Source organism: Gymnoscopelus braueri (genome assembly GCF_963280865.1).
Source record: "Gymnoscopelus braueri genome assembly, chromosome: 7".
Classification (NCBI taxonomy): Eukaryota; Metazoa; Chordata; class Actinopteri; order Myctophiformes; family Myctophidae; genus Gymnoscopelus; species Gymnoscopelus braueri.
The window spans coordinates 12,163,263-12,185,401 of NC_137608.1; the positions used below are offsets into that span (position 1 = coordinate 12,163,263).

The window sequence follows — 22,139 nt, forward strand, 5'->3', positions numbered from 1 at the left end:
GTTTACTAATTAATGTTAGTAAACAAATAATTGGTCTATAAGCCGTCGCTTAGGGCCACAACCACTAGGGGGGGGGCACATAAAAAATTAATAAAATAAAAAGTTTATTTTTATTTTTATTATTTTTTAATTTAAATTTACTTTCATATTGTAATTATGTCATGTACCTCCTTTCAAACAACTAGCGTTATTATTTTAATATTCAATATTAACAAAAATTATCTCATGACATAATGATTTTATGGGTGTTTGGGGGGGCCACCAAAAAAAGGCCACTTGCTTAGGGCCACGAAAACCCTAGGGCCGGCCCTGAGAGAGTGGGTAAAGGGAGGGTCCAATTATAGAGCCCTGGGGGAAGCTTGTAGATCGGCTGAGATGTAGTGGCGTAGAAGTATAAAAAGTATTGAAAATTAGACATACTTTAGGAAAGTAAAAGTACCTCAAAATTGCACTTAAGTACGGTACTTTCCACCACTGCTTAAAATGTTGACATTATGAAACACACAGTACAGGATCAGACATTCTGTCAACATTTTCCCAAAAGGAAACCAGAAGCAGGGCTTTAAGAGACACACATCCCCACCGGCCAATATAATAGAAGAATAAGCAGATGGTGGCTATCCAAAGCAGAGGCAGGGAGACCCCCCCCCCCATCCCCTCCAGCAAACCCAACCCTGGATGCATGCGTTCCATCAGAACGTCTCAGGAAACATGGGGGTCTTGGAGGGCTGACTGTAAGCAGGTCATGCGTGTGGCTTTAGCGTGAGCTTTGCTGTATAGCCCTGAGGTCAGTGCTGTACCCGTGTTAGTGCTAATGTATGGTAGTATGACCAGGGTTGCCAGATCTGCTTATAATAATTTCCCCGTAAGATTTTATTTGAAAATAGCCGATCTACAAGCTTGTAGATCAGCTATTTTCAAATAGCTGATGTATATGTTAAAGTGCACATGTGGCCCATAGTCGCTTCTTTTGGGCTGGTTTTCCTAGGCCTGGTTGCTTGTTTCTCTCACAGAATCTGGCAACACTGGGTATGACCTGCATGCTGATGGAACTATAGACCATATTCACACGGCGGCCATATTGGAATTTAACATTGAAAGTGCCACCCCGTTGCCGTGGAAACGGGGTGGCACTTCATTGACTTAATAGGAACATGGCCGCCGTGTGAATATGGTCTATAGCAGTAGGCAAGGCTATTTTAACCACTTAAAGGGATAGTTCACCCAAAAAGTGTTTTTTTCCCCCTATCGATTACACACCCCCTGAAGACTATCGAATTCATGGAGATTTTTTAGTTTTTGTCGCATTCCTAACCCAATAATTTGATGACCGGTGGCGGCTCCGGTAGGTGACACAAAGAGACTCCTTTGTGTTTCCTGCCTACCGGTCCACTGGTCATCAAATGATTGGCTTAGGAATGCGACAGAATTGAAGTCATCCATGGGGTGAGTAATTGATAGAAAAAGTGCTCCTCGGAGCACAGGTCTCTGCCAGGTCAGGTACGTTATTGTGGCCTCCTGGTGGCGCTGTGAAAAGGGTGCCATTTCTTCTTAGGCCTTTCACGGCAATCGGACACTGCATTCATGATTTGAGGCATTTTGTTCCAAAAATGTGTTTTGCTAAATTATACCTGCTGGTGGCGCTATAACAGGCCAATGTGAAAAGGGTGGCATTTTTTGGGTGAACTATCCCTTTAAACCCTCTATTCTTACTAAAACAACTTGAGTTGCAACTGTACTTGGTAAGCTATTTGTTTTTCACTCTAGACACCAATCTCATTGCCGCAAAAATCTACAAGCTCATGTGACATGTTGTGAAGTTGTAGATCTGCTACTTTTGGCGAACGTTCCCCACAGAATAGGGATGCTGGGGTTCAAGTGCTTCTCTCTCTCCCTCTATCTCTCTCTCTCCATTGGTTTCCTTGTCAGCATTATACAACCTAGCATGAGTTGGCCTGTCATGTCTCACCAGCTATTTTACTCTGAGATGCATGGGGCTAAGAATATCTGCATAAAGATGCTAGCAGGACTACTGTGAGGCGACTAGCTTACTGTACAACTGAAGTTTACTGAACCCAGCTTATGTAAGAGCCATGACCACAATGGAGGTACATTATATACTGTAGGAGTGCTATAACAGGCCTGCATTGATGGTCATGACGCAAGTTACTCCCCAATATATAGGCCACACATATTTTCTGCTGCATTAGCATTTTCTTCCAAACACTACTCCTACACATTATTCGGTTCGAATCCACTGCAGTGCATGATTGCGTCCGGCTTTGTCGAGCGTCTATACGAACACAATTGGCTCGTGTGGCTTCATATGATCAGGATATCATTCAGATTTTTCATATTCAATTTCGATTGGCTACGGATTGGCTTCCAAAATTCTAGCCCAAATTTGAACCACACATTGAGGGGCCTCTAAAACGCAGAGCCAAAATAAATTTCACTTCCACACATGAAGCTACAAATGCCACCAGCTATTGTGTGTGTGTGTGTGTGTGTGTGTGTGTGTGTGTGTGTGTGTGTGTGTGTGTGTGTGTGTGTGTGTGTGTGTGTGTGTGTGTGTGTGTGTGTGTGTGTGTGTGTGTGTGTGTGTGTGTGTGTGTGTGCGTGCGTGCGTGCGTGCGTGCGTGCGTGCGTGCGTGCGTGCGTGCGTGCGTGCGTGCGTGCGTGCGTGCGTGCGTGCGCGCAGGCTGGTGGACCACGTCATCACAATCATGTGACTATGACTCAGCCATAACCATATAAGCTGTTCCCAATGCAGATGCAAATATGGAGTCCTGGCACAAAATTGTTTCAGATCGGGGGGCCAAAATACATAATCACTTTGGGGGTCCTTGACATGAAAAAGTTTGAGAACCACTGGTCTAGCGTACAGTCCACTCTCTGAACACATGTTCTCCAATGTCCTCTAGCACTCTGTTGCAGTATTATGAGTCCAGTGTGTAGCTGTCTGTAGGAGTGACAGGGACAGATGCATGTTGAATACACAATCGTCATGATGTAGCTAGTGTCTGTTATTTGGGTCATCCCAAGGAGGCCTTTTGATTTGATGGAAATATTATAAGAAAGAAAAAAACACTGGATTAAAACATAAACAAATTGTACAGCGTAAATCTATAAATGAATTTACGTCTTAGCTTATTGTTTTTAGTCTTCTAACGTTTTCTTTTTTTCTCCTAATAAAATTGTTTTTAAGCTGTTTTGTAAAGCGACTTTGGGTACTAGAAAAGCGCTATATAAGTCTGATGTATTATTATTATTATTATTATTATTATTATTATTATAATGAATGAATGACTTCTTTTATTTAAGTGTCATGCCACCTCGTGGCCCATCCCTCATGGGATTATATGACACCTTTTCAGACATAATTATTAAGTACATTTTTGATTGATTATGAACTTATTTTATTTGATGAACATTGGAATATTATAAATACAAAATACATTTCTGTCAAAGATTGCACATGGCAGAAATGGCAAATAACTGAAATATATAAAGAATTTACTGTAAAGCCGATAGCCGATACAAGCTCAGAGCGAATCGCTGTGTGAGCTTGTAGACCTGCTATGTCTACATTTTTTGGAAAATGTTTGAAAATGTATGAACGTTTAACTTGTTTGCAGTGGTATTACATTTTGGGGTGTGCAGGTGTGTCTTGCTAATATGCAGGGTTGGGAGGGTTACTTTTAAAAAGGAATCCCCTACAGTTACAAGTTACTTGCTAAAAATTGTAGTCAGTAACGTAATCCAATTACCCCAATTTAAAAAGTAACTACTAGTTACTTTCAGTTACTTTTGGATTACTTTTAAGCAAAACTCTATTTAATTAGATACAACAAGTTTTACCATTGATAGCAGGCCTGGAATTTCGTCATTTTAGAGGCAAGGCCACTTGGCCTTTAGTGTTGTCAATTCTTTGAGGGCACAAAGGCCAAATGCCAGGGCAAGAAGGCCATCAAATAAAACAATGATTTTTAAGTTCACGGAAATAATGAATTTAACTTGAAGGTTAAAGGGGAATTTTGGACCAAGGTTTTCTTACCTTTTCTACGATGTTATGATATCTTAGGATGAATGGTACAGTAGAAAAATGTATCTCTTTAAAAAAAATAATGTTTAGATCTGAGGTCCATAGTGACAGAACACTATGCAACCAAAAAAAAAGAGGGAAAAAACGGAAGTCTCGCTAGACAAGATTGAAATCTCAAGATTTTAATCATGTCTAGCGAGACTTCCGTTTTTTTTTTTGCATAGTCACTATGAACGTCAGATCTCTCTCTCTCTCTCAAAAAAAAAAGCTATTAAAATACGCGATCTAACGCAAGGCCTATTGGCGCACGTTTTAAGCTGTGGCGGACCCATTGGAGTTATGAAAATGTTCTACTGTACCATTCATCCTAAGATACCTTAATAGAAAAGGTAAGAAAACCTTGGTCCAAAATTTCCCTTTAAGGATGATTTAATTTGAATATAGTACAAGAATAGTGTAACTATCTGTGAAATATAACTCTTAGCCTATTGTCATAGCCAAACAAAGTCATAGCCTATTGGTCTCAATATTTGTCACATTCAGCCCTGGACTTCACTGACTGTAGGGGTCACATTAATCACATTAGAATCACAGATTAGAGATTTTATGTATTTTCGATTTTTCACTATTCAAAATATAGTATTTCTTAATTATTAATAATTATAGCTTGTAGATTGCCTTTTTTCACCATTTTAAATTGTGGTGTAACGGTGTTACATGTAATCCGTTACTTCCCAACCCTGCTAATATTTACCCTGGCTAAATGTGTGCTACTATGGAGCACTTTCTTCTTGGCCGCCATCAGACTTGTGAACACACACTGAACATTACATGGCCCAGACTATGTAATGGACCTATGACAATGCATTTTGCACTTTTAGGTGGTTTAGATTTTTTATACAGATTGTTTATTTATTTAAGCAACTTCGTTTTTAACACAGATCACATTTGACATCTTTACTCTTGAGCCTTATAGCTGCTGTATTGGTGGTGTTTAGCGTGCAATGAATTTCATGTGCCTTTTTTACAGTACTTGGTGTAATTGGTATTGTTGACAAATAAAGTTGAACCTTGAACCTTGCTCTTTCTTTCTGCAGGGCATCAACATAGTGGGGCCCAGTAGTAATGCGGAGCCCCCGCCTCATCCAGCCAGCCCAGCCATGTACCAGCTGGACATCACCCTGAAGAGAGGCAACAACCTGGCCATCAGAGACCGAACAGGTAAGGAGGAGCAGCTCACTGAATCCTGGCTCTTTCTCTTTGGTTCTCAAGGTTGTGTAGAGCACTGGTTCTCAAAGTGGGGTCTGGGGCAGGGTTGCCAGATCTGCTTATTATAATTTGCCCGCAAGATTTTATTTGAAAATAGCCGATCTACAAGCTCACAACGCGTCGCATCGCGACGCGTTGTGAGCTTTTTTTTTTTTTGTGAGTTTTTTTTTTGTGAGTTTTTTTTTTTTTGTGAGCTTTTTTTTTCTTCTTTTTTTGCAATTTTGAGGTATTTGCACTTGACTCTCGAGTATTTCCAATTTCTAATACTTTTACTTCTACTCCAGTAATTCCACTATATCTCAGAGGCAAATATTGTACTTTTTACTCCACTACAATTATTTGAAAACTTTAGTTACTAGTTACTTTGTAGATTTCATATTATTATAAATCATACCATGTAACCATGTGAAAATAGCAGATCTACAAGCGCAAGGCATTGTGAGCTTGTAGATCTGCTATTTTCCACCACTGGAGGCTGGTAGAGTGTGTTGTTGCTAATGTTTTATAGTAGTTTAATTATTAATAAAAATCGCGCGCATGTGACCCGCACCGCAAAATAAAAAATGTATATATATATATATTCAAATATTTGAGTTAAAAATGTATATACATATGTCACAGTACGATTGGAGAACCAGGACAATTGAAGACAGAGCGCTCGTTTTTAGGCACGGGGCTTTGGGGCGAGGCGGGGCTTTGATGCGACGCGGACCTGTCTGTTGTTGTTCCCCCGACCCCCCCACGTAGCAACCAGGAAGCTACGCTAGGGGAACGCTGAACACGCGTTCACACCTATGCCTCTATGGTTCACACGCACGTGTCACGTGATAATAGTTATTGTCCATGACGGAGGCGCGCCGACTCAGCAGAGCTTTAGGCCGAGGAGGCGCGCCCTCGTGCCTCCAGGCGCGAGTGCCCGCGCTGACCGGCCGATGCTCTGATGAGTCGAATCAGCGCCGTCCGAGTTGTGAACCGATAGGGACAGAATAGTTCTTTTCATGGATCACTGTGTGTGTGTGTGTGTGTGTGTGTGTGTGTGTGTGTGTGTGTGTGTGTGTGTGTGTGTGTGTGTGTGTGTGTGTGTGTGTGTGTGTGTGTGTGTGTGTGTGTGTGTGTGTGTGTGTGTGTGTGTGTGTGTGTGTGTGCACTTTATTTGGAAAGCCTGGCTTGTGGCTCCCTCTAGCGCTTTTTCTACAGAATTGCTGGTTGAGTGGTAAAAACAAGCGCGCTTTCTTAAATCGTCCTGGTTCTCCAATCGTACTGTAACATATATATTCAAAGATTTGCAAAAAAAAATCTAGATAAAAAAAATATATATTTTTGCCAAAGAGATTTTTTTTTAAATGACACAGATACGTTCCCGGTCTTAATGGATTAACTAATTCTGTGCCATTCTAATTAATGGCAGTTTGGTTCTGAGTGCCACAGCCAAAATTCATTGTAAAAAAAAAGTGCTCAGGAGCCGAGATACAGCCTTTTTCAGTAAGAAGTTCTTCAAAATCTTCAAATCCTCATATCTTGGGTTCTGAACTTTTTTTTTTCATGACGTCTTAGACGTCACGTGGCGCTCAGGGCGCTTCAGGCGCTTCAGGCACGCACACACACACACACACACACACACACACACACACACACACACCTTCTCTCTCTCTCGCCCCCTCTCTCACATCTTCTCTTTCTCTCACACCGCTCTCTCCTCTTTTATCTAGTCTCTCATCCTACAGTATGTGGTCATGGTCGGTGCTCTTCAAGCACCTTCTCTGGCTCAGACAGAACAACAAAAGAATAATGCGGCGCATTAGGTCTGTGTACTTGAGCGAGAAAAGACTTTTGAGCGTCATCACAGGTATTGATGACTCACCTGACATAAACCTATAGTCAACAACACAACAGGGTAAATGGTCTGGAAAATAGAGTGCAGAGAAAACAATGAAGTGCTGGAAAGTAACTAGGATAGCCTACCAGGTAAACAGTAGTCTGTCTAAACATTATTGGACAAGCAAACAAGCAAAGACTGAGCGACATACTTTGACTTAAGTACTGGTGGTTGAGTACTTTGTCCTCCAAAGGGGTCTTCAACATTTTTCAGGCCAGGGACTAGGGGTGTGCCGATATATTGTCCTGCGATATATCACGATACGTTTTCGTGACGATATGTATCGTTTTGCCGTTTTTGAAAAAAAACAAAAAAAACAAAACAAGTATTTGTTTGCGTTTGCTTTTTCCCCCCCATATATTTTCATAATAAAAAAGTGCCATATATCGTATCGATATCGTGAGCCCAATATCGTGTATCGTATCGTATCGTGAAATGCGGCACCTTCCCAGGGGGCCGGGGCGCTCGGGTATTAGGATTTGATTTGACTTTTATAAGTTTAATCACAAAAAAAAAAAAGTTATACTGTACTAGTCCTTACCCGGTGAAGTGCGCAGGCAAAATAATTACTGATCTACCTTAAGTCAGTCCACCCCTACCAGGGACCCCTTAGCTGAGAGAGATATGAAGCAGGGACCCCCCACTACATGTTGTATAAAAATGTTCATAGATTTCATTGATAGCTTCATAGACTTGTTATCATCAGTGTTGTGTAAATTAATTTTTTTTGTGTTGTTTACACATTATATTTTTATGAATTTATGTGTATATTCAGACATTTAACCACTTAAACACTCCATACTTTGTAAACTTGACTGTTGGCTCTGTACTTGGTCTGCTCTTTTTTTCCCTCCACACCAAACCTCTTTGCCGAACAACATAGCTGATTTTCGGCAGCGTGAGGCGTTGTGAGCTTGTAGATCCGCTATTTTCGGCTAATGTTTGGGTTGAAGTGGTTAATCCTATCACACAAAGATTTGCCCCCCCCCCCAGTAACTCTGAGGATCCCCTAGGGGTCCCGGACCCCCTGTTGAAGACCCCTGCCCTAGAGTGTGGTTTCCTCTCATGGCACAGACCACCACCGGTAGACCAGGGGAAACAACTCAGCCCAGTCTACTGATTCACTAAAAGCCCCCTACATGAATTATATAGACCACTTACAGTATGCTTCTCAGGGTCCCCCCCCCCTCTCTCTCTCTCTCTCTCTCTCTGAAACACAATTTCCGGCTTCTAGTCTTTTCAGGAACACCAGTGGAATATAAAATTCCAGAGAGGTGATGTAAGGCTAGATTATTTTCTTTTTTTCCCCCTATAATTTGATTCATTGAGTTCATTGTCTGTATGCACTGTTACACAAGATCCAAGTCAAGTGTGTTTATGCAGCACATTACATGCAACAGGCGTAGAGTCCGTGAGCCTGGAAACCAGACGAATCTGCCCTCGGCAGATTTGGTCTGGCACCGCTCAGTTGTGATTGGATTTCACTCCCTCCGAAGTGGTGAGGGACCAATCAGGGCCCAGTATGCAAATATGGGGCGGGTTTATCACCAGAGATTTGTTTTAAATTCGCCCCTTGGAAATGCAGGTTCCACACAGAGATTCCAGACTAATATCTACGCAGTGATATTAGTCTGGCCATGTCAGGCTAAGAGTCTTTGTGCTTCAACTGTTTGTGCAACAATATTAGAGATGATACAGTAGGTTGAAAGTGGGTAATAAATGTATGGGTGCACACAAGAAATCGCATGTCTTTATCCATATTTTAACATGATTGTGTCACATGGGCATGGATCGAGATGTACTGATCTGAAATCAGATTAATCTATGAAAAAGTGTTAAAATAACTAAATTTCAGGTTAAATGTGAACACTAGGGTTCCCAAACTGGGGGCGGGGATCCCCAGTGGGGTCCCCAAATTATTTTTTAGCGGTCCCCAGATGATTAACTTAATGTGCAAAATAGTTTTCTCAGTTTTTCACTCAACAGTAAACAAACAAACATACAGTATAAGTGTATACATACAGGGTATCTGCACATTTCTAAAGTTACAATTTAATGATTTTTAAGACTTTTAAGATTTTTATACCAAATTGACCATATTGTCAAATATTACGTGAGAAAGAGGCAAACATTGTGAAAATAGCCGATCTACAACGCCTCGCATTGCGAGGCGTTGAGAGCTTGTAGTTCGGCTATTTGTCACAATATTTAGCTGTGGAACCGAGTGAAACTAAATGTAATGCCTACAATTCAGTTCAAATATGATTATTCTTTGGGGGTTGTGGCCTGAATGGCGCCCGAGTGAGTGAGTGAGTGAGTGAGTGAGTGAGTGAGTGAGTGAGTGAGTGAGTGAGTGAGCGAGCGAGTCAGTGAGTGAGTGACACAATGTGTCAGTTTGCTGGATGGACAGTGCTTTTTACAGTGCTGACTAACAGAGGCTATGTAAGGTCACGTATCTTGCATCTTTGTGTATCTTGCATCTTTGTGTGTGTGTGTGTGCGTGTGTGTGTGTGTGTGTGTGTGTGTGTGTGTGTGTGTGTGTGTGTGTGTGTGTGTGTGTGTGTGTGTGTGTGTGTGTGTGTGTGTGTGTGTGTGTGTGTGTGTGAGTGTGTGTGTGTGCGCATGTGTGTGCAGGGAGATTTGCTGATGTGTTTATTCACGCCACCCGTCAGTACACATCACTGTCCTCTGTGAATGATGGGCACGTAAACCACAAGGACAGTCACACCACATTGAGTCAGAACTATTCTCTTGAGGGGCGTTCAGAAGGCTATAAGCTGCCCTGAGACCAGCATTGAGAAACTGCCCTCAGAGCAGCAAATGAATGTTGTGGTAGGTATATCATTTAAACTGCCCTGAGACCAGCATTGAAAAAGTGCCCTGAGAGCAACAAATTAACATTGTTGCATATATACCCATCAAAGGCTATAAGCAGCCCTGAGACCAGCATTGAGAAACTGCCCTGACAGCAGCAAATTCATTTTGTTGTATGTATATCATTTAAGCTGCCCTCAGAGCAGCAAATTAATGTTGTGGTACAGTATGTATATCATTTAAGCTGCCCTGAGACCAGCGTTGAGGAACTGCCCTGAGAGCAGCAAATTAACATTGTTGCATATATATATATATATATATATATATATATATATATATATATATATATATATATATATATATATATATATATATATGTTTATATACCTGTAGAAGGCTATAAGCTGCCCTGAGACCAGCATTGAGAAACTGTCCTCAGAGCAGCAAATTAATGTAGTGGTATGTATATCATTTAAGCTGCCCTGAGACCATCATTGAGAAACTGCCCTGAGAGCAGCAAATTAACATTGTTGCATTTATATACCTGTAAAAGGCTACAAGCTGCCCTGAGACCAGCATTGAGAAACTGCCCTCAGAGCAGCAAATGAATGTTGTGGTATGTATATAATTTAAGCTGTCCTGAGACCAACGTTGAGAAAGTGCCCTGAGAGCAGCAAATTAATTTTGTTGTATATATATCATTTAAGCTGCCCTCAGAGCAGCAAATTAATGTTGTGGTATATATGTTACAGGGTGAATGGAGAACCAGGTAGATTGAAGAAGGCGCGTTCGTTTTTACCACCCACCCAGCAATTCTGTAGAAGCAACACTAGAGGGAGCCACAAGCCAGGCTTGTGCACAAACATATATGGCTGCGACCACACACACACAGTCACACACACACACACACACACACACACACACACACACACACACACACACACACACACACGCGCGCACACACACGCGCACCCGCTCATGCTTTTTTTGGTTTATTGAAAGCAGGACTGTTAAGATACTTTTATTGTGTTCTGGCTTTTGTTTTACTTTCTCCCTGACACTGACACACACACACACACACACACACACACACACACACACACACACACACACACACACACACACAGTGATCCATGAAAATAACTATTCTGTCCCTATCGGTTTACAACTCAAACGGCGCTGAGTCGACTAGTAGAGCATCGGCCGGTCAGCGCGGGCACTCGCGCCTGGAGGCGCGAGGGTGCGCTTCCTCGGCCTCAAGCTCCACTAAGTCGGCGCGCCTCCGTCGTGGACAAGCGTGTGCGTGTGCACGCGTGTTCAGCGTTCCCCTCATAGATATTATGGTTCCCCTAGCGTAGCTTCCTGGTTGCTATGTGGGGGGGAACAACAAAAGACAGGTCCGCGTCGGCACATCAAAGCCCCGCCTCTCCGCGTTCTCCTTCTCCTCGGAGGAGGAGGAGAAGGAGGACGGTTTATTTCGCGAGGAGGAGCTCCTCCTCGTGAAATAAACAGTCCTCCTTCGGAGGAGAAGGAGGACGGTTTATTTCGCGAGGAGGAGCTCCTCCTCGCGAGCCTCACGTAATAAACCCCCGCCTCGCAGCGCCGCGTCCTCCTTCTCCTCCTCGCGAGCCTCGCTAATAAACCCTATCTCGAAAAGCCCCGCCTCGCCCCGAAGCCCCGTGCCTAAAAACGAGCGCTCTGTCTTCAATCTACCTGGTTCTCCATTCACCCTGTGACATATATATCATTTAAGCTGCCCTGAGACCAGCATTGAGAAACTGCCCTGGGAGCAGCAAAATAACATTGTTGCATATATATACCTGTAAAAGGCTATAAGCTGCCCTGAGACCAGCATTGAGAAACTGCCCTCAGAGCAGCAAATTAATGCTGTGGTATGTATATCATTTAAGCTGCCCTGAGACCAGCATTGAGGAACTGCCGTGAGAGCAGCAAATTAATGTTGTTGTATGTATATCATTTAAGCTGCCCTGAGACCAGCGTTGAGAAACTGCCCTGAGAGCAGCCAATTAACATTGTTGCATACATATATACCTGTAAAAGGCTATAAGCTGCCCTGAGACCCGCATTGAGAAACTGCCCTCAGAGCAGCAAATTAATGTTGTTGTTGTATGTATATCATTGATATAACGCAGGATGTGGTAGAAATATTCATGCCACAATGCACTGCGCTGTCATAAAATAGGGCATTCATCTACGACAAAAATCATCATAAAAAGATGATTAGACATATAAAGTTTCTGGAACCAAGCCAGCCAGACTCCTGGTGAATCATGACCATAAAACATTATTTTGTCATTCTATGTCAAAAACGATTTGAAAAAGACCCCAAAAAAGGGTGTTTATTAAATATAGTATATAATATTATTAAATATTCAAAAAAAAATTGACACAGAATCAACCAGGAGCCTGGATGGCTTGGTTCCAGGCTTAAAATAATTCAATCAGAAACACTCTCGTCTTAGTAGATAAAGATCATTTATTGCCACAAATGGAATACAGTTAAGCTTGGCGTTAAAGCTCCGCTCTTGGGAGAATATTCACTGAATTTTGTCGAAGCAGCCTGCTAAGCATATATTCAGAGAATGCTTAAGCAAATCCCCCATAGGGATACAATGTCAACAATAAGCAGTACATTGACATATTAGTTTGAATTAGCAGATATACATGATAAACACAAGTATTTGAGCCTATGCAAGATTCTAAACAAAGCAGATATACATGATAACCACAAGTATTTGAGCCTAAGCCAGACTCTAAACAAAGCAGATATACATGATAATCTCAAGTATTTGAGCCTATGCCAGACTCTAATCAAAAGGTGGAGGCTGGGTGGAGGAGGAGCTAGCAAAATGCATTGGTTCAGCAACCAAGAAAGACCTAGAGAATATGAAGCTGTATTTAAAGGATCCTCTTTGCTCATGCGTGAGCTGTGATTGGATAATGAGTGTGTGACGTAATGACCAGCTGAGCTGTGAATGGGGAATAGAAAGCTGATGTTCACATCAGCTGACTGACCGCTGGTTACGCTTTGGCCTGCACGACTTCCGTGTCCTGCATGAACTAACGCTATGCTTCATTTGATGTAAATATTTTCTGAAATCTCTATGGGAAAAACACGTGCCATGTAATTTATTGGTGCTAGTATACAGTATAATTTATTGGACTATTTATTTATTTTCCAGGACCACATTGTAAATAAGTGTTTCATTACACTTTTATGTGTACATCCTTTATGTGTACATCCTTTGAAGTTATATTGTGATGAAACTTGTATTCCTTTTATAAAAGTCAAATCAAATTCCAATACCCGAGCGCCCGGCCCCTTGGGAAGGTATTTTCATATTACATATACCTTACAGCAGGGGTCTTCAACAGGAGGGTCCTCAGAGTTACTACAGGGGGTCCGCCAAATTGTTGTGTGATAGGGAACATTATAGCCTAAAATAGCAGATCTACAAGCTCACAACGCCTCGCGAGCTTGTAGATCGGCTATTTTCTGAGTTGGTGTAGAGGGAAAAAGAGCAGATCAAGTACAGAGGCAACGGTCAAGTTGACTAAAACATAGAGGGTTTGAAAGATTAACTGTCTAAAAATACACATTAGCATGAATCCAACTATCTATGAAAGCTATGAAAAAGTTTGATCTGTAACGCAGTTTTATACAATATGTAGTGGGGGGGTCCCTGCTTCATCTCTCTCTCTCTCTCTGTTAAGGGGTCCTTGGCCGGAAAAACGTTGAAGACCCCCTGCCTTACAGTATTTTGTGCATCTCTGACCAGAAATTTCTTTATTCCCCCATTCCCAGAATACTATTGACTGGCATCCTGGCGCCACGACAGTCTACTTCCTGCACTTTGTATCATCTCCTGTAGAGTAGAGCTCTCTGATTTGGGCTTGATAAAAAATCTATATAGAATTTGGCTTTCTGTCTGATTGAGCTCCTCTTTTCCGCTGTGTCTGGAGTTGTTATGACACAGTCGGACGTCTCTGGAAGTTATTGCTTTTAAAGATACTCCATTACATCAGCCAACTCATCAGTATTCACAGATATTGGCATCTAAACGGGATTGCTTAGCAGACTAAACAAAAGACTGCCTGGTAAAATGCCTTCAATCTGTAAACATCTCCTTTTTGCTCATGTTGTGGCAGAAAACCTATTGGTGAGATCCTACTGTATGTTGAAGAGAAACCTATGCAGGGTGAGACGGACCCTATGTACAGTTAGAAGGCCTCTAGAGAAGGATATTGAGTAAAAGTACTCATGCACGAAGAGTAGCTGGGAGTTCAGCAACATTCAGTGCTACTAGAGCAAGGGTCTGAAGTCCATTTCTGGGAAAAGCCCGCGAAGGGAGCCATAGAAGGTCCTATTCTTCTGCCTACACATACGTCATGTCCTAGTATGAGCAAATAGGGGAAGGGAATCAACGTCATGTGATGCCTTTGTTTGGCCCGGCAAAAACGATGCGTGTCAAAGAATATGATTATTGGCAGAATCGCAGAACGTTTAGAATATTTGGCGGTCCGTTTTCATTTTTCACAAGATCGGTGGTTGTTGCAATTACCTGCACTACAATACTTCACCTTATGTTGCGCTATGACGAAATAAACCCATACAATGTAACGTGTACGTTCTGTAGTGCAATTCCTATGGTGAAAGCTGTGTTGTTTCACCCGAAAAAGTAATGGTGGATTCGGCCACGCCCCGAAATACCTGTATGTGTGTCTCAAAGAATATGAAGTATACAAATCAAATGCTGTCATGATCAAGAATGTCATTGATTCATGTCAGAGCGAACCCTTAGATTCTTGGAAATGAGGTAATTTACATGGAAGATGTTGTTGTGTGCCTGATGGGATGAAAAGTGACCAGACATGAATCAGGAAGGAGGGCGCCTGACCAAAGGGAATAAGACAGATAAAGAGGGTATAAATGCGGAGGAGAGATAGAATTAGGGAGAATTGAACGGAGATGTGCTCATGAGCATTGTCTGCTACTGCTATGCTGTTGTAACCTCGCAGATAAACTAAGATTGATTGAAGATCCGCCTGGACTCGTGTCTTTCCATCGATCAACCTGGTACAAAGAGTATCCTAAGTCCTACAGGTATCCACTTCACTGCAGAGCATGCACTGGCTTTATTATTTTTTGTTTCTTGCACATAATTGTACTTTGCACATATATAACTGTAAACAAGCACAGGCTCCAACCCACACTGCCCTTATGAAACATAGCTATGCATCATTTGCACTTGGGAAAAAAATAAAGTTGTCAGTGAGAGGGCGTGAAGACGAATTCTACCGGATCTGACAACCCGTCATTGACTATTTCAATAACATCATGCTAACTCCTCCTACACACATAAATCTAGTCTAGACTAGACAGTTTTCTCTCTGACTGTTAATTTCTTCTCCCTATCCTCCTAAACTCCTGGTCTCGATGCACTCTCCTCATTCATGTTTAAACTGCATTGACGTTGTGTTATGCGATTTCAAATTAACTTCCATTATTTTTCATACTGTATGGATCTGGTAGTTAATCTGTGAGGGATGAAGGGGAGCAGGGCATGGATTTCATGAAGTCCTTAGTCCATATAGCTAAAGAGAGTATAGAGCAGGGGTCTTCAACATTTTTCAGCCCAAGGACCCCCTAGCTGAGAGAGAGAGATAAAGACCCCTCAGGGCAATAGTTCAGCCATCCAGGCTCCTGGTGAATCCTGACCATACAACATTCTTTTGTCATTCTGTGTCAAAAACTATTTGAAAACCGCAAAAAAAAGGGTATATATTAGTATATAATATAATTAAATATTCAAATATTTTTTGACACGGAATCAATATTTATGTAAATATTTTAGGAAATCTCTATGGGAAAAAATTAATAAGCTTTCTATCTGTGGAACCAGAAAATAGCCGCCACTGCTATGCCCCATAGGGCTATGTTTAATGTATGTTATTTATGTTTTATTACATCAAATTTGGCAGAAATAATGCTGCTCAACTTCAACCACTTGAACCCTAAACAACCCTACTCTGGGCATGTCATAAACGGGCAAACGTTCTGCAAGAAACAGGGAAACATCCAGCGAAAATAGCTGATCTACAATCAGTTATTATGAGTTATTATGAGCTTGTAGATAGGCACACAAAGATTTGTGTGATGTAGTAACTCTGAGGACCCCCTAGGGGTCCCAGACCCCCTGTTGAAGACCCCTGGTATAGAGAGACAGGAAAACTAGGGCAGAGTGGGTGAGGGAAGGGAACACGTGCGAGACAAGACAAGGTGTCGGGGGATGCAAACTCGGATTCTCACAACTCACAAGGAGCATCCCATGAGGTCTGAACTGAACCTCCAGGCACTGCAAAGCGTGTTTCCTTCTAATGAGTCTATTATATATATATATATTATAGGAGTCACATTCCCTTGTATGACAAATAAGTGCCTGATCTGACACTGACATGGTGACATTATGATATTAGATTAAAATCCAAAGCAGTTATTTCTTATACATGACCTTGTCTCATAATGAACTTGACATGTTAAAAGTGCTGGAGTATGACTCAGTGTGCTGAAGGAGACAGATTGTCAGAGATCTATCAAAACCCCCTCAGAGAGTTAGAGAGCACAAAGTAATGAGCCAGTCTGCCGGTTCTACCTCGTTGCTGACAAAACCTTGTATCTCCATATTTCAACTTTTTCAGTTTTTTTATTTTATTGATTTTTTTTATAAAATTTAGAGTAGCCAATTATTTTTTACCCCCTTTTCTTCCCAATTTAGTCGTTATGCCAATTAATTCCTCCCCACATATCCTACTGACTCACCTGCCAGTCAGGAGCCCCCACCAGGAGGACGTAGAGACAGCCTTCGTCCTACTCCTCCCGCCCAACACTCCCTGCTGACAGGTGCCGCCCCCAGCCCGTAGGAATACATGCAATGACCGATTTCACCCTCCCCGCCCGGCTTCCCTCCGCCTTTACTAGTTACTTTTCAGATATATATTATGACATTATGAAACATACACTTTAGCCCTATTTCATACATACTGTAGGCTATTTTCAAACATTCTAGTACTTTTACTTTTGGTACTTTAAGTATATTGTGATGCCAATACTTTTGTACTCAAGTAACATTTTGAACACAGGCCTTTTACTTGTAATTTTTATATGGTGGTATTGCTACTTTTACGTAAAATATCTGAGAACTTCCTCCACCACTGTTCATTGGAACACAGGATCTTCCATTTCCTGACAAGTAAACAGTTTTGGACGTATACAAGGTTTCCACCCGACAGCGAAGGTATCCTGGCATGCGCGTGTGTGTGTGTGTGTGTGTGTGTGTGTGTGTGTGTGTGTGTGTGTGTGTGTGTGTGCCCGTGCGTGCGTGCACGCGCACATCAGTGTGTATTCAGACTCAGAGTGTGTAGTTGTGTGAGCATCTCCTCTGTGCTTTCATCCTCCTCCCATAACTCCCCCGGCCTCCTGTCACCTCATCCCTCCACTCGCTCTAGCTGTCACCGCTTTTTATTCCGTCTTTATTCAGCTCAGTAGCATGACACATTTTACTGGCTTTATATTTGACTTCATTGATTCGGAGGGGGTGGGTGGGGGGGGCGTTCAGTTGTCAAGGGCAGTACAGCAGTAAAGAAACACAGGAGACAGATACCAAAACTGGAGGTACAGCTAAGGGTAGCGATGAAATTCCAAAATATACTGAAATAATCGTAACAATACCAAAAAAGAGGGGGTTTAGCAGTGTAGTATTCACACGCCGAGATCATAACTTCAGCATGGTACAGGACGTAATATTTCATAAATCATATAAATATAATTTATGAATTATTACAATATATATATTGATATATACTGAAACTTACGTCACTGTAACAGTAACGTGAGTTCTTGTCAGACTTGCAATAAATATCCCAATAGTATTACTATAAACAGAGAAAAAATGAATGACACACGCCTTCTTAATAAAAATAGTCTCAGAAATTTATTAATGAAAATAAATGCACAAAAATGATCGGAAATGCCACTGTATTTCGTTGTACGTCATAACTAGGTGATCTTTCATTCAACGTTTAATGACAGGCTGGTGCTGTCCTCAAAGGTCATGACTTAGACCTAGGTAGGTTTCCATCGTAGGCCATATTTTGAGGGAGGCCGGCATGTAATGCCATGCTCTCCATCAATATATGCTAACTACTAGGGAGCCAGTTAGATAATTTAGAACCAAAAAGAACGTATTAGTTCCCCCACTCAAATGAGGGCTTAAATGTTAGTAGATAAAGTGGAACCGAGGATATCATGTGGGGAAAGAATTGAACAGAAATTAACTACCACGCTGCCTGGAAAATGACGTTTCATGGAGCCCTCTAGGAAGGAAGAAGTCTACACATCCATACAGCATATCGTCAGATAGTTGCCATAATTTCATGTTTTAGACTCATACGACCTGGTTGATAGCCCTTTGGTGACAGTCTTTTTCCCGAGTCCAGTGAGAGGTCAAAATCTTTAGTCTCTGGGAGTCGAGACCTCCCAGAGTGCCGGAGTTGCAGAGGAGAGCGTCCCTGGGGGGGAAACTCTACCAGGGTCTTGGTGGGAGAGACAGTACGATGGGTCGTTGCCCCATACCTTCTCCCACCCCCCGGTTCCTCTGGGATCAGGTCATCATCTGGGTTGAGGAGTAGCAGAGAGCAGAAGCAGGAAGAGCGCTGGAGGGCTGGTGCAGGAGAAGAGAGAGAGAACGGGGTAGCCAGTTCTTTTCTATTGAGAGGGAGGGGTCTTCCTCCTCCTTGGCCCATTGGGGGGCGTGTTGGAGGTAGCTGGAGTGGCCACCTCCTTCCTACAATATGAAAACTAAAACTTCTCTGCTAACTTATCTTGGGGACTTCCTATTAACACATCTGGCTGGACATTTGGAATCACAATGAATTTAGAATCGTCTAGATACTAATCATGACAGCTTTATGTTAAAATAGGCAGCAGGTAAGCCTCGAAGTCTAATTTCCAAGAGAAGCATCACATTTAAAAACACCAAAGTTCATATTATTGTGGTAGTCATAAGACAGGACAATAATTATATATTTTAAAGTCGCCGAACATAACACACAAACAGTTTTATTCACATTTATGTCGCTCATTGTCTGCTCCGCCAGCTAGTGTGTGTGACACTGTGATGCCATCTCTCTCTTTCCTGAGTCCATTTCCTGCATGTCATAAATAACTTTGGGCTCCCCCCCTTCACTTCCAGAGTGGGGGGAAGCTGGAGACAGAGAGAGAGTGGCTTGGCGTGTAATCGGAGCTCAGGCTGGCAAACTGCATTCCTTCTTCATCCTTATCTTTATGGCCCTGCAAGGGCCTCGCCTCAGAGTCCCAGGGGTCGCTGAGGTGACACGGTGGTCAGACGTCCGCAGTTACTCTGGCCCTGTGAGCTTGTGGGGAGAGAACCTGATTTGTCTTTAATATCCAAAAATGCACGTATCCGCATAAGTCCAATTTTGGGGGACGGCCTTGCGTTCATATCACTACAGACCCCCCTGTTCATGGTTGCTGGATCCTTGATGTCATCAAGGGTTCATCAGTCTATGAAGAAAAAGAAGAACAGCAGGGCAAAAACCCAAAAATTGGACACGGCCCAGAGACTTTCCGGCCTCTGTGATCGGTAATCATCTTAACATGTCATTATGGCAACACTACTAAAGTCACACATTCGCGACATACACACCAAGGTTGAAAAGCGCAGAGGTGAAAAGAAAATAGGGTGCTTAGACCATAGTATAGGGGTCTCTATACCCATTTCTGGTATACCTTTTTACTTCCTCTATTCAGAGTACAGGCTGCTTTGAGTGGTGAGCAGCTGGTTTAAGGGCCATGATAATAGGGGACACACACAAGGGGTAGCATGCAGTCAGAGTGGCTCTTTGTGAAAGTGAGCCTACTTCTATGAGTTTTTTCCTGAAGGAAAACAAATTAAAAAAAAAACACAAACAAAACGGCTCTTATCCCATTCCTAATATTGTGTGGGAGAGAGTTTTTGGTTTTTAATACCCTATTGGTATTTGTCTTGGATCTATGTAGAAAAACAGACAAGCAACAAAATAAAACAAAACAAAAGAAACCTTGAAAGTATTATTGAACTCATCAAATGAGTCCTAACACTTGACTTGTCATGCAAGGATGGTCTTCTCTGAATGTCTAAATGATGTTGTTAGTTTCCGATCCGATTAGTGTTCAGCAACCTTTAGTAGCTGTGACTTATATAGCACATTTTCACTTGTTTAGGGAGAGGTCGGAGATTTTGTTTCAGTGTGTTAACTGCAACCCTACCACAGTAAAGAACTACAAACATGGTGACCTCTACTTAGTTACCTAAAGTAAATATGTCTATTTGGGCACCATGCTGTCATGGCTTTTGAGCCTTGGTCCATTGTCAACTAGGTTTAGTTAGACCATAACTTACACGTGTTCTTGGGGTCACCCTGGGGTTACCTCAAGCTATCATTAGATAGGCTGACATGAGCACCTGGTGCCAGCATTCAGCACTGCTGTCCCTGAATTGTGTCAACAGACTTGGTCAACAGTTGGCAATCTTAGGGTGATATCATTGTTTATGACTGACCCCCCTTATGAGGAGTTGAGTAGTCAGCAAGGCTTGTCGCAGTGATTGATCAGCGCCGCATTATAATGTCACACCTGAAATTGCCAAGTTTTGTATCACATAAGGGTTGGGGTCTGTGAAGTGGCTTAGCATAGCGAGCCACGAGGTAGACTATATGGGCCGGAAATCGAGTTCCAGCGGTCAGGGTGTCTGTGTAGACATGGTGGGCCCATTGAGGGCCCCAAGTGTATTTAGTAAAAGCAAATGGCACGGGCTTCAGGAGCCACGTGGAAAATGTCAAATGTGCTTAATCTATTCGAGCTGCAACCATTCATTAAGCTTTTGACCCATAAGGAGAAGAGCTTTATTGACAGGAGCCACAAAAGAAATTATAGTAGCACTAATGCATGGGTCCAATTTTAATTGGACATAGTAACACTTTGATTACACCTGGTACCCTTAGCATAGGTCGTCAGTATCATTGACAGCGCCTAGTCCTAGGAAAAACAGTTTGTAACAGTGTAAATAGTAGATTATAGGTACGTTTTTAGTTACAATTGATTATGAAAATAAATTCAATCCATTATAAAACTACATAGCCGAGAGTTTCTTATAACCGTCAAACTTAATGTGTCGTTTTTAAAGGAGAAAGAAAAACTTTTCAACACCGCATGGGCCTGAAGTTGAATCAAGCAGTTAACTATTAACACCTATGGGTTTTGGGTGACTACTATATTGGTTTGTATGGGGCGGTTTCATACACGTTTGAAGTGTGCTTTCTCATACCACGCGTGCAAACCATATGCCCGCCCTACAATTACAAGATATAGCAGACCACATAAGTTATTGATTTTTAGGCAGTGCCCAAAAATATATCACACAACTCCAACACTTATAAGTTCCGTCCGGGGACCTATAGACTTGCATAAACCAAAAGGTAATAGGAATTGTTTAAACGACCCCGATGATCATGGTTAGTTCAGCCGCAGTGGTTTACATGAGTTTAAAGAATACGCCTATCATTAAATGACCCAGAGGTGTGTCCTGGTTAGATAGCCATCATGGGGCGGTAGGCTTACGTCACTCCTGTGTGGAAATATAGTACAAGCGTCAACCTCATGTCTGTTGTTATGACTACTAGTCATGCGTCATGGGCAGGACTGGTTTCTGGGAGGGTGCATTGCGCGCCTCACACAGAAACATGGCCCATACGTCTCATGACATGACCTTTTGAAATAGACAAAAATTGTTTCGCACAGGTTGCTTGTAATGCACACAAAATTAAGGGTCCCCCCTACAGCATTTGGCTAGGGTAGGACACAAAACTAGAAGGAGTGGTACATGCAGCAAAAACTGGTGAAGTACTAGTGGAATTGTACTTAGTAGGCCGTGTGAAGATGAGACAAGGTTTCCCTGATAATTATTTTGAGTTGTTTAGCTTTGTTCGAGACCTAAAAATTTAAGAGGGATTATTAGTCCCAGGTTCCTTAGTTTAGTTTATTTATTTTTTTTAAAT

The 22,139-nt window shown here is 42.1% G+C and overlaps 1 protein-coding gene across 1 annotated transcript in view; it reads left to right on the forward strand.

Annotated features, from left to right (window-relative positions):
- The window catches only part of mctp1a (multiple C2 domains, transmembrane 1a), a 296,725-nt gene that overhangs the window by 104,606 nt on the left and 169,980 nt on the right, over positions 1-22,139 (forward strand). The window contains exon 2 of the mRNA XM_080433064.1: positions 5,143-5,266. Within this exon, the coding sequence (XP_080289190.1) occupies positions 5,143-5,266 (124 nt within the window). The remainder of the gene's footprint in view (positions 1-5,142; positions 5,267-22,139) is intronic.